The sequence below is a fragment of the Muscardinus avellanarius genome (genome assembly GCF_963383645.1).
Source record: "Muscardinus avellanarius genome assembly, chromosome: 1".
Classification (NCBI taxonomy): Eukaryota; Metazoa; Chordata; class Mammalia; order Rodentia; family Gliridae; genus Muscardinus; species Muscardinus avellanarius.
Genome location: NC_137786.1, coordinates 181,199,656 through 181,218,217, shown reverse-complemented (window position 1 = coordinate 181,218,217; position 18,562 = coordinate 181,199,656). Strand labels below are relative to the sequence as shown.

The window sequence follows — 18,562 nt, the reverse complement described above, 5'->3', positions numbered from 1 at the left end:
AAAAATTGTAACCCAGTTCTGACAGATAGTTGGGGAAAGCAACTCAGAAAGAAGAGAAAAGATAAGAAATAAGAACAGAATAGAGTTGTTTCTTGAGTTGGAATTTGCCCAGGTTCCTTTTGTTACCTAAACTAGTAGCACGAAGCACTTGTTTTCTTTTTCTTTTATTTCTTCTTAATGGTGCACTCTAATTATACATCATAGTGAGATTCAAAGTGATACATTCATATATGCACACAAAATCACTTGAAAAGCACCTATTTTCTTTTCTTTCTTTTTTTTTTTTTTTGGTGGTACTGGGTATGGAACCCAGGGGCCTTCTACCGCTGGGCTACACTCCCAGCCCTAATATATATATTTGGAAACAGGGTTTCTTAAGCCAGCTGAGGCTGGCTTCGAACCTGGGCAATCCTCCTGTCTCAGCCTCCCAAGCATAGTGATTACAAGTTTGCGCCACCACACGCGGCTTGAAAAGCACCTATTTTCAAGAAAGAAAGATAGCTACTTTTCCCATAAACTTCTAAGAAAATGGCATGTAGGCAGTTGATGTACTATTCAGGGAGTCAGATAGAAAAATACACACACACACACACACACACACACACACGTTAATCATCAACAAAATTATAATAACTTAAAGTGTTAGGTTAAATGTGATCAAAAGAGAGTGACTATACATAAAGATTATCAAAGATCAAACCCTGGCCCCGGGCCGAACTGCGCGTAGCACGCCAGACCCCTAGAGAAACCGGGCGCAGTAAGACGCTGGGTTCTGGGCGGGGGGTGCGCGCGGCGCACACCATCCGGGGCCCGGGTCACAGGACTCTGGGCCCCGGGCCGAACTGCGAGTAGCACACCAGACTCCTGGAGAAACCGGGCCCAGAACAGAAAAAGATAAAGAAAAATATCGGAGAGGAGGTAAGAAAGCCGTTATGGATGCCAGGACACTGGAGATGCAGACAAAACTTATCTAAATGCACTGGAACTTATGGAAAAATTCGCCATGAAAGAGGACTGCTATTTCTCTATATTGTTAAGAATCTCACATTCACCTGTAAGGAGAGAGTTTAGCGGAGACCAAGGAGAAATGCGGTGTTGAAAGAGTTCTCCGCGATGGTGGTGGAGACTTGTATTCAGGAGAAACAGAAATCGGATCCTACCAACTTTATTTTTTTGGAGAAATTATACCAAATGTTGAATGCTACCATCACGCATGCTTAGGAACACTGGACAACATTCAGAGTGGAAAAAGAGCCTGGGAAGGATTTGAAATGGTGGAGGCAGTGGCAATGCCAGTGGCCAATACTCAGGGGAGGCAGAGATCTGATACATTACACCTGGAACCTTTGAAATAATAACCACAGAGACAGTGATCGGAACCTGCTGAGGGGTTAGGCGGGCACTGGGGCCAGTGGCCGACATCGGAGCTTGCTGTGAGGCAAGGCCACTACTGAGGCCTCCGTGGCCGGGATTGGAACCTGCCGAGGGGTTAGACCGATGCTGGGGCCAGCGAGACTGGCATTGGAGCCAGCTTGTGCTCCAAAGCTCGCTGGCTTGTGCTGGGGCCTCCGAGGTTGGGTCCGGAACCTGCTGAGGGGTTAGGCCAGTGCTGGGGCCAGCGAGGCCGGCATCGGAGCCTGCTGTGAGGCAAGACTGGTACTGGGGCCTCCGAGGCCAGGATAAGAGCCTGCCGAGGGGTTAGGCCGGTGCTGGGGTCAGCGAGGCCGGCATCGGAGCCTGCCGTGAGGCAGGGCCAGTGCTGGGGCCTCCGAGGATGGGACTGGAGCCTGCTGAGGGGTTAGGCCGGTGCTGGGGCCAGCGAGGCCGGCATCAGAGCCTGCCATGAGGAAAGGCCGGTACTGGGGCTTCCGAGGTCAGGATAAGAGCCTGCTGAGGGGTGAGGCTGGTGCTGGGGCCTGTGTGGCCAGCATCAGAGCCTGCTGTAAGGCAAGGCCGGTGCTGGGGCCTCCGAAGCCTGGATAAGAGCCTGCTGAGGGGTTAGGCCGGTGCTGGGGCCAGAAAGGCCGGCATCAGAGCCTGCCGTGAGGCAAGGCCGGTACTGGGGCCTCCTAGGCCGGGATCGGAGCCTGCCTTGAGGTGAGGCAAGGCCGGTACTGGGGCCTCCGAGGCCAGGATAAGAGCCTGCCGAAGGGTTAGGCTGGTGCTGGGGCCAGCGAGGCCGGCATCGGAGCCTGCCGTGAAGCAAGGCCGGTGCTGGGGCCTCCGAGGCCAGGATTGGAGCCTGCCTTGAGGCAAGGCTGGTACTGGGGCCTCCGAGGCCAGGATAAGAGCCTGCCGAGGGGTTAGGCCGGTGCTGGGGCCTCCGAGGCCAGGATTGGAGCCTGCCTTGAGGCAAGGCTGGTACTGGGGCCTCCGAGGCCAGGATAAGAGCCTGCCGAGGGGTTAGGCCAGTGCTGGGGCCAGCGAGGCCGGCATCGGAGCCTGCCATGAGGCATGACCAGTGCTGGGGCCTCCAAGGCCGGGATCAGAGCCTGCCGAGGGGTTAGGCCGGTGTTGGGGCCAGCGAGGCCAGCATCGGAGCCTGCCGTGAGGCAGGGCCGATACTGGGGCCTCCGAGGCCAGGATAAGAGCCTGCCGAGGGGTTAGGCCAGTGTTGGGGCCAGTGAGGCCGGCATCACAGCCTGCCATGAGGCAAGGCCGGTGCTGGGGCCTCCGAGGCTGGGATAAGAGCCTTCCGAGGGGTTAGGCTGGTGCTGGGGCCAGCGAGGCCGGCATCGGAGCCTGCCATAAGGCAAGGTCGGTGCTGGGGCCTTCGAGGCCGGCATTGGAGCCTGCCTTGAGGCAAGGCCGGTACTGGGGCATCCAAGGCCGGGATAAGAGCCTGCCGAGGGGTTAGGCCAGTGCTGGGGCCAGTGAGGCCGGCATCGGAGCCTGCCGTGAGGCATGGCCGGTGCTGGGGCCTCTGAGGCCAGGATAAGGGCCTGCCGAGGGGTTAGGCCAGTTATGGGGCCAGTGAGGCCGGCATCGGAGCCTGCCGTGAGGCATGACCAGTGCTGGGGCCTCCAAGGCTGGGATCGGAGCCTGCCGAGGGGTTAGGCCGGTGCTGGGGCCAGTGAGGCTGGCATCGGAGCCTGCCTTGAGGCAAGGCCGGTACTGGGGCCTCCGAGGCCAGGATAAGAGCCTGCCGAGGGGTTAGGCCGGTGCTGGGTCCAGCGAGGCCGGCATCAGAGCCTGCTGTGAGGCAAGGCCGGTACTGGGGCCTCCTAGGCCAGGATCGGAGCCTGCCTTGAGGTGAGGCAAGGCCGGTACTGGGGCCTCCGAGGCCAGGATAAGAGCCTGCCGAAGGGTTAGGCCGGTGCTGGGGCCAGCGAGGCCGGCATCGGAGCCTGCCATAAGGCAAGGCCGGTGCTGGGGCCTTTGAGGCCGGCATCGGAGCCTGCCTTGAGGCAAGGCCGGTACTGGGGCATCCAAGGCTGGGATAAGAGCCTGCCGAGGGGTTAGGCCAGTTATGGGGCCAGTGAGGCCGGCATCGGAGCCTGCCGTGAGGCATGACCAGTGCTGGGGCCTCCAAGGCTGGGATCGGAGCCTGCCGAGAGGTTAGGCCGGTGCTGGGGCCAGTGAGGCCGGCATAGGAGCCTGCCTTGAGGCAAGGCCGATACTGGGGCCTCCGAGGCCAGGATAAGAGCCTGCCGAGGGCTTAGGCCAGTGCTGGGGCCAGCGAGGCCAGCATTGGAGCCTGCCGTGAGGCAAGGCTGATACTCGGGCCTCCAAGGCCAGGATAAGAGCCTGCTGAGGGGTTAGGCCGGTGCTGGAACCAGTGAGGCCAGTATCGCAGCCTGCCGTGAGGCATGGCCAGTGCTGGGACCTCCGAGGCCAGTATCGGAGCCGGCCGAGGGGTTAGGCCAGTGCTGGGGCCAGCAAGGCCGGCATTGGAGCCTGCCATAAGGCAAGGCCAGTACTGGGGCCTCCGAGGCCAGGATAAGAGCCTGCTGAGGGGTTAGGCCGGTGCTGGGGCCAGCGAGGCCAGCATCGGAGCCTGCCGTGAGGCATGGCCGGTGCTGGGGCCTCCGAGGCCAGGATCGGAGCCTGCCATGAGGCAAGGCTGGTACTGGGGCCTCCGAGGCTGGGATCGGAGCCTGCCGAGGGGTGAGGCCGATGCTGGGGCCAGCGAGGTCGGCATTGGAGCCTGCCGTGAGGCAAGGCCGGTGCTGAGGCCTCCGAGGCCGGGATTGGAGCCTGCCTTGAGGCAAGGCCGGTACTGGGGCCTCCGAGGCCAGGATAAGAGCCTGCCAAGGGGTTAGGCCGGTGTTGGGGCCAGCGAGGCCGGCATCGGAGCCTGCCGTGAGGCAGGGCCGATACTGGGGCCTCCGAGGCCAGGATAAGAGCCTGCCGAGGGGTTAGGCCGGTGCTGGGGCCAGCAAGGCCGGCATCGGAGCCTGCCGTGAGGCGAGGCTAGCATCGGAGCCTGCTGTGAGACATGGCCAGTGCTGGGGCCTCCTAACCCAGGAACGGAACCTCCCGAGGGGTTAGGCCGGTGCTGGGGCCAACGAGGCCGGCACTGGAGCCTGCCGTGAGGCTAGGCCGGTGCTGGGGCCTCCGAGGCTGGGATTGGAATCCTGCCAAGGGGTTAGACCAGTGCAGGGGCCAATGGCCAGCATCGGAGCCTGGCGTGAGGCAAGTTCACTCCTGCGGCCTCCAAGGCCGGGACCAAAGCCAGCTTAGGGGTTAGACCGGTGCAGGGGCCAGCGAGACCAGAACTGGGGCCTCCCATGAGGCAAGGCCGCTGCTTGAGCCAGTGAGGTCTGGATCAGTCCACTGAGTAGCCAGGCCACTACTGGGACCATCAAGAGTGGGATCGGTACTTGCAACGCAGCATGTACAGAGAAATATCGCAGAAAATATAAATCAGACACTTCTCTTAATCAGCAATAACTAGGAGGAAAAGGGCAACAGGAAGAGGTTGAGCTATAGAAAGGGCCCTATAGTGAAGCAACTAATGTGACCAATCAGAGGGTATGTAATAGTGGAGGACGGAGCCTCTTTAAAACGCAGGAGGTACATAAACAAATGTATCAAAGTCAATCACCAAAGAAGCCTGGGATGGAGGGAGGGGGAGGGAATGGGACGGGGGCTGGAGGAGGGCTAATTGGATGATGTGTGCTTGTATATCCTCTCAAGTCTTGTACTCCAATGTGATTGATAGATGACTACAATGCACCAATTTAAAAAATAAATTAATAAAAAAAAAGATCAAACCCTGATCTTTAGACTTTATGTCATGATTTAGATACGAGGTAGAAGCAAAACCACTGAAGCCAAATAAAGAATATAATTTAGAACAGAAGAAATGAATAAATAAATAAAAATTTTATTATAGTCTTTTATGATTCTGTAGATCTACTGGAATCAGTTGGGAATCTTTCACTTGGCTCATTTCTCTGTAGGAGGCTACAATCAGGTGCCTTGACCAGTATCGACTCAGTTGATGCTGCTATAAACTGGAGGTTCGGCCAGGACTGTCAATGAACCACACCAACACTCTAAGTGGCTTGAATTCTCATAGCTTGGTAGCTGTGTGATAGAAAGTGTCTCAAATATCTCAAAATGCCATGCACTTTTTCAATAAAATCACTAAGGCTAGCCCAGAAAAAATCTGAAGAAATTAGACTATACTTCTTGAAGGAGTGACAGGACTATTACAGAAAACTATATGGGATACAAGATAATTTGGGGGCCATTTTTGGAAAATAAACCCTGTAAGCAGTCCATCCTCTAGCCATAATAACACATATTTTTTCTTACATCAAAAAACATTTAATGTTCTTCTAAAGCTCTGAACTCTCATTCTGATTGTGGGATTAATAGAAGTCCAAATTTCATAGTAGTTGAGAGGAGAGTAGTTGTTATTAGAGACTGGGAAGAGTAGGAGGATGGAGGGGCATACAAAGTTTGGTGACTAGGTTTAATGTAACAGGAATAAATTCTGGTACCGTATGGCACAGTATAGTGAAGATAGTTAACAGTAATGCATTATATGTCTCAAGAGTAGAGGATTTTGAATGCACTAATGATAAAATGCTAAAAGTTCATGGTGGAGGGAGATTCAAAATGGCGACTACGGGACGCAACACATCTCATTAGCTGAAACAAATAAAGTTCACCAAGCACAGTCTGAATGTATGCTATTTTCAGTATGATCCACATAAAAATAAAACAATATTGAAAAAAGATAAATAAATAAAGTTTGTGGTGATAAATATGGTAATTATCTGATTTAATGATTGCCTGGTTTAAACACAAATCAAAACATCTTGATGTACCTTACAAATATATACAATTATTATGGTTAATCATAAAGATTTCATTTTTTAATGTATAAGTAAGGCTTCTTGGGCTCATTTCTTTGTATACACTTCATGTATGCAGTTCTTTTCAATTCGAAGTTCTATAAAGTAAATAAATGTGCTATCTGCCGACTACCCAAGGAACATACATGAGTGATATTGAAATAAGTACAATAGATACCCGTATTCAAGGAATAGAATAGACATATTCACAGTCAATAGCTCACAATAACTCAAAAATTCAGCCAGAAATATATCACTTCTTTATTAGTAAACCCTGTTCCAATCCTGTTCCCTAAAAATGACTAGCTATTGACTACAATTTCTGGTCAACTGGCTGTATATTCTATGTCTTCTTCATTTTTTAATGAGAAATGACCTATGTTTATATCTTGGTAGCTTCCTCAGCCTGTGGTCTGCCTGAGGAAGTTGAAGTCTCAGTGGTACCTTTTTCATTTTGCAATGAGCAAGCCCCCTGTAAGTAGAAGTTTGTGGTATGTTCATATACAGTTTTCTCTTAAAAACTCTGAATTCTCTATGAATATTAGAGTTAATTCTATAAGCAAAAGTCACGTCCAAAAATGTTTTCCAGATGGTACACTGCCTGATTTTGGCTGAAAATTTCAAGAAAATATGGCTCATATTTTGAAATGCTTCATTGTGTAGTAGAAAAGGCTTATAAGGTACACACTTAAATTTTTTTTTGCAGTCTTAGCAAATAATGTTCTTAAAACCTCATACTAGAGATAATACAATACTCTGAGGCCAGTTTTTTTATTTGTAGAACTTTCCATCATTTGAAATGGTGGGGTAGAGGGAGCCCATGTATATTTGAACTTATCCCTTAATGACTCTTTTGTATCTACTTGAAATTATGCTTGAACACTGAACAATTTTATTTTTACCTCATAGGCTACTATCTGGACCTTATTGTAAGTGACATGAAAGTAGTGTTAGTACTTTAAATCCTCCAAAATATGATAATTCAAATGCGAGAGTGTATTAGGTTCATTTTCTATTTTCCATATGACCTCTAGAGCTCCCTGAAGTCTCAGTTGGACAGAATGTCCATGGTGGCTTAAGGACATGGCTGGCAGTTGTAGTTGGCCGGGATCTCAGGGCCATGGACTAGATATGTAGCATGACTTCTCCATGTTGCTTGGGATGCTCACAACATAGTAGCTGGGATCTAAAGAGCCTATTAATATCAAATCTTTCAAGAGACCAAGTTAGAAAGTACAAATTTTATTAGGATTTAGCCTCAAAAATCCTCAAATGTCATTTTTACTGAATATAGAATTACCCCCAAGTCCAGCCCAGATCCAAGAAAAGGAGAATTGGACTCTCTTGATAAATAAATAGCAAGAAACTCATAGTACAGAAAAAACATGGAAGATGAAGGATTTGGTTGTACCCAACTTTGGAAAATAAATCCTGACACATCAAATTATTACAAGGCAAACTACATAGATACTAAAAATACCAAGAATCAAGGCAAGAATTTGTTTTATTTTGTTGTTGGAAAAAATAAAACCATGACAAATGTCAAACATCATCAAGAAAAAAGAAAGATCCATGCTAAGCAGATAATTGCAATAAGTAGAGATATTGAATGCTCTATTTTATGTTAAAACATTTAAATTGGAAAATCTATAGAATGAATGAATTATGTTAATTCATACTGGAGAGATATGATACTTTTAGACACAAAATTATTTTAAGAATCAAATCTATAGGTTTTTCAAAAAAAATATGACTTTTTAGATCTGGAAGGAGCTAAGTTTCTCAGGTACCCGAATCACCTAATAGATAAAGAATGCAGAAGTCCACTGAAGTGGGACAGAGCTGGAACTTCATCTTTCCACCACATTCTTCTGGTGACTGACACCCACTATTAGTTTGAAAATCACTGTCTGAGAGAATTACTTATCCCAGAGGATTCATTAGGAAGTGAACACTAAAACCAAATAACACAGCAAAAAATTGGCAACTGAACTGGATATGCACTTATCAAAAGGAGAAATACAAATGGCTAATAAGTATGTCTAAAAGTATGAATGTAGCATGGTTAACCTGGACACTCATTGTTGGGAGGGTAAAAGGGGAAGTGGGGGGAGGGGCACCAGGCAGTCTGAATTTATGCCTTTTTCAATATGATCCACATAAAAATAATTTATAACATGTTCAACATCATTAGCATTAAGATCAAAACAAAACTACACTACATCCCATCCAACCCAAGTTAGATGGATAATAATAAAAAATACAAACAATAATAAGTGTTGTCAAGACTGGAAAAGTGGGAGCTCTTACACAGTTAGTGGGGCTGCAAATTAATACCAATATGGAGATGAGTATGGAGCTTCTTCCAAAGTCTGACAGTGGAACCCACCATGTGATACAGCTATACCACTCCTCAGTATCTTCCCCAAAAAATGAAAGTCAGAATACTATAATGACACATGCCTACTTATGTTCATAGTAATACAGTTTACAATAGTCAAATTATGGAACCAATCTAGATGTCTGTCAACAAATGTCATAAAGAGCACAAAATTATAATTGCAGAAAAATGTATAGAACTAGAGAATATTATGCTAAGTGCTACCAGGCAGTGTGAGAAAGTCAAGAATTGAAATTTTTCTCTCCTATGTGGAAGCTAAAGAGAAAACAGAAAACCAAAGAGACCTTAGATAATTGAGAGTGACAAGTCAAATAGTGTAAGGGGGCAGGAGAGAGAGGAAAGAAGAAAAGGAAGAACAAAGGAAAAAGTAGTTGAAAGGATGGTATTCCAAACATAAGAAGATATCACTAACAATCTCACTACTATTTACAGAGCAGGGTGGGTTGTGTGGTGGGACCTGAAGGGAAACACATCAAGACATGTGTGTATGTTTGTATGATTTTGAATCTCACTAAGATATATAATGATAATGCACCAATAGAAGTATTAAATATTTTTAAAAAGGCATCATTTTTCAGTTACCTTTATCAAATCTCATTTGGAAAGTACTCTACAAAGATATATCAAATTGTGAGTTCTTTCATCACTATTGCCTTGTTTATAAGCTAATCTCTATGTTATGTATGCTGAACTTGCTATACTGTAAGTTTTGGAAATTTTATCTGAAAATTTAGATATCATCTCCCTCTTAGTCATCTATTCATGAAACATGTGTCTTCAATGTGTGTGTCGGGGTGGAGGGACTGGGGAATACACTCATAGGCATTCTACCTCTCAGGCATATCCCTAACCCCTTTTTATATTTTGAAATATGATCTTGCATGTTGTCCAAAATCTTGCTAAGTTTGTAAGACTTGTTTTGCCACTTCACCTTTGCATCCTCCTGCCTCATCCTCCCAAGTACTAAGATTAAAGGTTTGCACCACCATGCCCAGCACCTGCTTCAGTTTTTTTCTTTCTTTCATTTCTCTTCACATGTACCTGCACAACATCTCTCTCTGCTTCCTATAACTCACACAAGAATTCTAGGATTTCATATGAATTTAGGTAAACATTGGAGGGTGTTCAGTTTTTTAAAAAATGAGAAATACCCAAAATACCATTGCCTGCTTTCTTTTTAAACCCTTTGCCTCATGTCACTAATTCCTTTTAGGGAAGTAAATGAGGTTGATTTTGTCCCGAATCTGCTTGGTTTTCACCCCATAGATTATTGGATTGATTGCAGGAGGGATGGCCACGTAGAGGTTGGCAAACAATATGTGGAAGGAGTGGGGAATATTGTGACCAAACCGGTGGGCAAGAACAGAGAATATGGCTGGTGTGTAGAATATAAGAATTACACCCAGATGGGACCCACAAGTGCTAAGGGCTTTCTGGCGGGCATCCCAGGAAGGAAGATTAAAAACAGCACGAAGGATGAGCGTGTAGGAAATGCCAATGAGGATAAGGTCTGACGTGACAGTCATTATAGGCACAGCAAAGCCATACCAGATGTTGACGGAGATGTCTGCACAGGCAAGTCTGGCAATGCCTATGTGCTCACAATACGTGTGTGGGATAAGGTGTGTTCGGCAGAAAGGCAGGCGCTTTAATAGAAACACGCATGGGAAGATGATGCAAAAGCTTCTGCTGATAATACCCACCACAATCTTAGTAATAATCTGACCAGTGAGAATAGTGGTGTATCTTAGAGGGAAGCAAATAGCAACATAGCGATCAAATGCCATGGCCAGCAGGATAGCAGAATCCATGGCAAAGCTGTAGTGAAGAAAAAACATCTGGGTAAGACAAGCAGAAAAAGTGACTTTCTGAGGACCCAGCCAGAAGATGCACAAAGTTTTTGGTACACATGTATTAGACAGGAGAAGATCTGTAGCAGCTAGCATGGAAAGGAAGAAGAACATGGACTCGTGGAGGCTGCGCTCCATGACAATTAGGTACAGAAGGACACTATTGCCCATGAGGGCCACAAAGTAGAAAATAAAGAAGGGAATCCCGATCCACACGTGGAACTGCTCCAGCCCTGGGATTCCCAGTAGAATGAATGGTCCTGGAGTGAAGCTGCTCAGGTTGAAGGCTGCCATCATTGTTATGAGTTAGATGAGTCACAGAAACTGAAAAAAATGTCATGGCAGATTATTACAATAATCCACAAAGATTCACTTTGAGGCTTCTCTAATATCACACTAATATCACACCTTCCCTTTTGAATCTAGAAAGTGATCGATTATCCTTTTCTCTTTACTCTTAAACTACCAAACTTTGACTCCCAATATTAAGTCATAAAAGAAATGGTATTGAAATGTTCTCCTAAAGACATAAATCATAAAACAGAATCTAGTCCTTTCTCCTGATTGACAACCAGAAAATTTTTTTAAGAAAATGTTTGTTGAAGATAATATTAAGCAGAGACTTAATTAACTGTTAGGGACTTGAGGCAATATTTACTGTGAAATCCTAGCTCTGGGGAACTGAAATAACCACTGTGGATAGGGTCATAAGGAGCTTAACAAGGCAGGTTCAATGTCTAAGACCTAACCATGACACATACTCTGTTTTCTTCCTTAATTCTCTCTCCACAATGAAACATATGCCCTTGTTCTAAACACTGTTACAGAAAAGCTCCCCATCAAACTAGGCACAGTAACACATCCCTGAAATCCCACTACTTGGGCTAAATAGGCAGTGTGTACATGTATGTCCACACAAGTGTTTTACCCCATTATGATGTATGAATATAATGCACCAATAAAAAATTTAAAAAAACAAAATAAAGAATAAAAAATAGGGCTGGGAGTATAGCTCGGAGGTAGAGAATGTCCCTGGGTTCCATCCCCAATACCACAAAAATAAATAAATAAATAAATAAATAAATAAATAAATAAATAAATAAAAAGATTATCATCACAGGAACTAGCAGTATTATTAAAAATAAATAAATAAATAAATAAATGAGAAGGACAAACTAGTGCAGGGAGAAAATATTTAAGCAGAAGATATTAATTTTGTATGTGTGTTTATATGTGTGATACTAGGAATTAAAACCAAGGGTGTAATACCTCGGAGTTACACCCTCAGCCCTTTTTATTTTATTTTGAAACAGCACTAAGTTCCTGAGGCTAACCTGGAACCTGTGATCCTCCTATCTCAGCATTCCAAGTATTGAGATTATAGGTGTGTACCACCACACCCAGCAAAGACTATAAATTTTATGAAAAAGTACAATACAGACTACTCCAAATGAAAAAATAGAATCACTGTTATTCATCTGAAATATTCTGAAGGATCACTGAAGCAAAGCTTGATCTAGTAGAAAACCTGACAATTGATAAGAACAATGAAGTCATATAAAATATATAGAGAAATTTCTCAATCTCTTAAAACTTAAATTCAATATAAAATATATGTGAGATACATCATTTATCAAATAAGCAAAGACTTAAAAATATTGATGATATTCAATTCTTTGAGAGGTCTAAGGAAATAAAGAGCAAGTTTCATGTCAGTCTGGACATCTTAGAGATCTCCTGAAAAATTTAAAAGATTGGGTATTTAGCTCAGTGGTACAGCATTTGCCTAGCATTCACAAGGCTCTGGGTTCAACCAACACAATAAAAAAAAAAAACTAATATCCTGATAGACACTCCTCATGGTATCAAAGGAGAGTAAAAAGACAATCCCCTAAATTTAATCCCAGTACAAAAAAAATAAAACAATAATAAAATGAATTATCCTGATTTATCATATCATACCCCTATCATATCATACCCCCATACTACGTAGGAGAGATGGATATCTTTGTTTGTCCACATTGTCCCTGCTCTAAAAAACAAAAGGACAATGTCTTGCAGATGTGCTCATAAATACAAACCTACACTTGCACATGTGAGATAACTGGAGAATCTGAGCTGATCGTTCAGACTTGAATCTCCAGGTGGCTGGCCCCAGTCAGCTATGGCCAAATACGTCATGACTATTCATTTTATTTAACATTTCTCATACTCTTAAGGTTAGAACTTTTGACTTTAACAAAAATCAAGAAATATTTTGGGAAGTGTAGTGGAAAGAACTCAGAATTAATCTCTTTTTAGGCCCAATGGCACAAGCCTGTAATCCCAGCTACTCAGAGGAGTGAGACAGGAGAATTCAAGTTCCATTCCAGTCTAGACATCTTGGAGATTGTCTGTCTCAAAATAAATTAAAAAGGACTGGGTATGTAGCTCAGAGGTACAACACTTGCCTTGTATTTACAAGGTCCTGGGTTATTATTTCAGTAAAATCTTGATTATGCAGTATAATAATTCATGGTTTTTCATCTTTTGATTTCTGTGCTGAGTGTTTATATATAAAATCTCTCTTTTGCCATATTAAAAAAAATGGGTGACTATGGTTGGTCCATGAGTCAAAGAGGACTGTCCTAGATCCATTCCAGAAAGCAGCTTCCTTTCTCCATTTTGTACATGAATTGATTCATATTAGGTAGGGGAGATGGATATCTTGGTATCTGTCCATATTGTCCCCCAAAAAACAATAGGGCACTCTCTTGCAGATGTGCTTACAAACACAAACCTACACTTGCAGTATGAGATCATTGAAAAGTCTCTGAGCTCATCCTATAGACTTGAATCTCCAGATGGCTGGCCCCAGTCTGCTATGGACAGCACTAAATACATAATGATGACTTAATTTATTTAATTTTTTATACTCAAAGAGTTAGTTGGTTTTGTTTTTGTTTTTTGTTTTGTTTTTTGTGGTACTGGTGATGGAACCCAGGAGCATTCTACCTCCAAGCTACACCCCCAGCCCTAGTTTTTATTCTATATTTTGAAACAGGGTCTCACTGAGTTACAAAAGGCCCCACTAAGTAGCAGAGGCTGTTTCAGCCTCCCAAATGCTGGGATTACAAGCATGTGCCACCACGTCTGGCTAAGAGTTAGAATTTTTGACCTTCAGAGAAATCTAGAAATATTTTGAGTAGTGCAGTGTAAAGGACTTGAAATTAATCTCTTTCCAGCCCCAGCTGTAATCCCAGCTACTCAGGGGGTAGAGGCAGGAGGACTGCAAGTTCCATGCCAGTCTAGACATCTTCGAGATCCCCGTCTCAAAATCAATTAAGAAGCATTGGGTATGTAGCTTGGTAGTATAACACTTGTCTAGCATTCACAAGGCCCTGGGTTCAACCCACATGATGAAAAAAATAATTAATATCCTGATAGACGCTCCACCTTTAAACCATTCTCCTAAGTGAGTAAAAGTTTGGGGACAATGGGAAAAGTTCCAATCATGGCCTTTCCTATTTCCTGGAGACCACACTGTCCCCACCTCATCAGCTCCACTCTCCACCAGCCTGACTCTCTGATAGTTCTATTCTGTACTCCATCAGTTTATACCTTGGAGGTCTTGGTCCCGGAACTCTTCACAAAAGCAGGATTCGAAAAATAGAGTGCAGAAATACAGCAGGTAAATGGTACCGCAAAGAACTGGAGAAATCTTCCCAAAGTCGGCAGGACAGACAGGAACAAAAGAGACAGACAAGGAATCATGCTGATAGCAGAGAGGAGTAATCATAGAGCCTGGGGGACTGAGTGCAAATGTTCATCCTTGTCTTCTCTAGGGATTAGAGACAAATTGGAACAGAGAGCCTCTGAGCCAGAGAGACCCACTGGCTGCAGGTTCCAAGTTTCGAGAATGATTGAGCAAAGACTTGACCAAATTAGCACATTCCAGTTTAGGGACCCGTTTCTCTGCTCATATGTGTGACAGTTTGGTTGTCTTAGAACCCAGAAACAGAGTGTTAAGATAAAAATGTGCGACTGGCCTTCAATCCAGCGAGTAAGTCTGGTTTCATAGTCTAGTAACCAAAAATCCTGGCATTTACCCCTTGTTCATTATATCCTTTGTGTGTGTGTGTTGATTAAAAATATGTAATTGTTCTAGAAGTCAGTTACCATATCTTTAAGAGGGAAGTATTTATTTGGAAATGCTTACTTTAAAGATAAATGATGAGGAATAAAAGGGATAATAATGATCAATTTACAATGAAGAAAATACCACTTTCTCTATGACTGCCTAGATTTGTATTTCCCTTTAGTTATAAGTCCAGGCAGATTCCCATAATGCAAAATAGGGATTTCACTCATCAAGTAAAATTCATTTTTAATACAATTTAATTGTGGCAGTGCAACTGTATATTGTAATGAGATTAAAAGTGATACATTGATTATGTAGTATATTTTTCTCCCCATCTCACCCCACATTGCATATTACACACCATACATTTTAGTGAGTTTGGCAGTGATACCTTCAAAATAAACATAACATATTTCAACTGTTCCCATCCCCAAGCCTCATTTTCCTCTTCCAGCCCCTCCTCTAATCTGGTCTCTCTCCTCTTTTACCTAAAATCCCTTTTTCTTTTTTTCTTTGTTTTTGTTTTTGTGGTAGGTTTTTTTTTTTTTTTTTTTTTAGATACTACCTCCAAGCTACACCCCCAGCCCTATTTTTTAGTCTTTTTTTTTTGAAACAGGGTCTCACTGATTTAAGAAGCACCTCGCTAAGTAACTGAGGCTCTCTGCAAACGGCAATCCTCCAGTCTCTACCTCCGGGATGCTGGGATTATAAGTGTGTAGCCATCACGCCCAGCAGCTTGTTTCCCACTTTTTTTTCTTTTCTTTTCTTTCTTTTTTTCTTTTCTTTTTTTTTTTTTTTTGTGGTACTGGGGTTCCTGGAAGCCCTTCTAACTCTGGGCTACACTCCCAGACCTATTTTTATATTTTTATTTGGAATCAGGGTCTCTTAAGCCAGAGGAAGCGGCTGGCTTGGAATCTGTGCGATCCTCCTGTCTTCACCTCCCAAGCACAGGGTTTACAAGCGTGCACCACCACGCCCATTGTTTCCCATTTTCTAACTTCTTCATATGAGACAGAACATACCACTTTTAACTTTCTGAGACTGTCTTATCTCAATACAGTATTCTCTAGTTCCATCTATTTTCCTGCAAATGACATTATTTTTCTCTTCTTTATAGCTGTAAAACTTGTTTCATCCATTTATTCAGAAAATATTTATCGAGTTATTAATGTACAGGACTTTGTTGGCAATGAGAATACAATGGAAGCTTACAGACCCTTACCTGATCCTAAGTGTTTAACGGAGAGCATTTAACAACTAAATATCTGAGTTGTGATAACTCCTAACATTGAAAATACATGTGTCATGAGAATGTATCCAATACACACTACCCTATCGGGACCCACTTGGCTAGACCGGGATGGGGCAGTGACTCAAGATGGTGCCTAGGCATGTTGCCAAGTCACGAGGCTCACGAGGCTGGTGGTGCCCTGAGCCTGCGCAGTGAGCCCTATCAGGCGCCCTACGGATGATCAGTGATGCAGCGCCTCATGCTACCACCAGCCCACCTATGAGAGGGTTAGAAATGTGCATGCCCTAGCTGTGGGAAGCTTGGGATTGGTGGGGTGATGACGGAGGGGTTATGATGATGATATATATTTGCTTGCTGTACGCATTAAAGAGGAAGCATTAAAGAAGAAGTATCATCAGCAGACTCGGCATTTGTGTCTTCTTTCCTGGGGCTCTGCAGGTCGGAGCCTTAGAACACGAGAAGTGGAGCCAAAACCTGGGAATGCCGTGGTATAAGTTCGCAGGTAAGTGACGAAGGGACAGCGCTATGTAGGTTCGCAGGATTTAGCGACGAAGTAGAAAGCGGATTGCCACGAAGCAAGACTTATCATGGGGTCTAAGGTTACTACTATGAAAGTCAAAGAGGCTCTCTGTAAGATTCTTTTTAAGGGAGGAGTGAAAGTGAAAGCAGCCACCATCGAAAATTTTCTTAACACTGTTAAAACTGTAGCTCCGTGGTTTCTAGAGGAAGGATATGTTAACATTCCTCAGTGGGAGCATCTAGGCCATGATCTCCATAAGGCGGATGCCGAAGAGCCTCTGCACCCAAGGACACTGGCCATCTGGAATTTAGTTAAATCCTGCCTGGCCGATAAAACAGGGAGGTATCACCAAGTGCTGACTGAAGGCTCTAATGCATTAGAGGAAGTAAAAGAGGAGATTTCAGGGCATGGCCAACAGGCAGGCTCTTGGAGGGATGAGGAGTCCTCCGAAAGCGAGTCCTCCGAGGAGGAAAGAGGGATATGGCCCGTCCCACCAGAAAGAGATGAGGAGGAAGAAGTCCTGATAGAACAGTGGCGCAGGTTCCAAGTGTCACATAACAGAAAAGAGGAACCCCCTGGGCCTTCTGCTCCTACCCCTCCCTTGCCAGTTCCACCGCCATATCCTGCTGAAAAGGGGAAGTGTGGTAGACGGAAGAGGCCCGAGACCAGCCCATGGACGGAAATCTTACCCACCCCAGGGGCATTTCCTGTGTTCCTTATCAGACCATGGGGAAATTTCAACCTTACAATAACTCTAGCCCTGTAGGAAACATAACAATTCTAGAGGGGCGAGCTCTTTTAGCCTTTTTCAAATATGGACACCCTGAAAATAAAACAACTCCTCCTCAACTACGGTGGGCTCCAAAATGTTATAATCCGCACAGCTGGCCTTTGAAATGGACCGATTGTCAGGATACTAGAGTAGTTTTGGGCATCTCTGAATTATGACATGAGCTTCTCTCCAGGCATCTCCACTATGCGAAATGAAACCTGGGGAGGGTATAATTTCACCTATCAAAATCCCACCCAGTATAGAACACCTAATCCCTTTAATGTGTGGCTTCTCTGTGGAGTAGAAGGTGGTTGTACAGACATTGCAGCAATGTCCATGATTTTAGGAGGAGCTGTAGAAAATTGTAGTTATTACCAAAATTTTTCAGGCACATTTGAGGACAGCGTGGAAGTTAATTGTTCTAGAGGGCCTCAAATTTCCTTTAGCCCTACCCCTGTTTGCCTGGCTGCTCCATTCTTTTGGCTTGTTTCTAATGGCACTTTGCTCTAATGATACCTGTTTTTTAACATTTTGCTGGAATGCTACTATTTTTCCTTGGGTGATAGTATTGCGGATGCCTATTGCTGTGCCTTGGCCTGTTAGGGTGGATGAGAATTCCCTCCCAGTCCTTTTGAAATGAGAAAGGAGGGACTTCGGGGTGAGTGCTCTTATTGCAATAATTATGGCCTCCATGGCTGCAGCAGCAACTGCTGCTGTGGCCTTAGCAACATCAATTAATACGGCTGTTGCTGTAAATACAATATCCTCAAGTATAGCTACTGCCATAGCGTAACAAGCTCAAATAAATGGGCAGCTTAAAGCAGGCATAATGATGGTAAATCAAAGAGTGGACCTATTACAAGAACAGGTCGACATCTTGGGACAGATGGCCATGGTACCATGTATTCAAAAATTGTCTGGATTATGCATAACCTCTGTGCAGTATCAGAATTTTTCCCATGCAGGCAATCTATCCCAACAGATAGGCAGAATGCTTCTGGGAAATTAGAGCCATAAATTTGAACAGACTATGACAGAACTTCGAGCATCCATTGTCGCGATCAAATCTACCCGCATGGAGATTGCCTCAGTACAACAATGGATGGACCTGATACAGGGGACAGTGGGCTTCTTAAGAGATTGGGGTGGCGTGGCATTCTGGGAATTTTTTGCTGATGGTAGTATGCTGTGTCCTGGTTGGATATATCAGTCGTATTCGACAACAAGCTGTGCAATAACAGCACATGCTGGTGCAAGCTCTGGCTGCCCTTGAAGCTGGCTCATCTCCTCACGTATGGCTCAATATGATGGATCGGTAGTCAAAGACGGGTACGATCGT

General features: G+C 44.6%; 2 protein-coding genes across 2 annotated transcripts in view; one reads left to right on the top strand and one right to left on the bottom strand.

The window, feature by feature from the left end:
* LOC308259065 (olfactory receptor 52H1-like) overlaps nt 1-18,562 on the top strand; it is a gene marked incomplete at both ends in the record, with an annotated part of 349,856 nt that overhangs the window by 161,504 nt on the left and 169,790 nt on the right. The gene's annotated exons all lie outside the window — the stretch shown is intronic.
* LOC308272324 (olfactory receptor 52H1-like) lies at nt 9,909-10,856 on the bottom strand (the record flags this gene model as incomplete). The annotated part of the gene is made up of 1 exon (XM_080709080.1): nt 9,909-10,856. One exon carries the CDS (start codon nt 10,854-10,856, stop codon nt 9,909-9,911), a length of 948 nt encoding a protein of 315 aa, XP_080565206.1.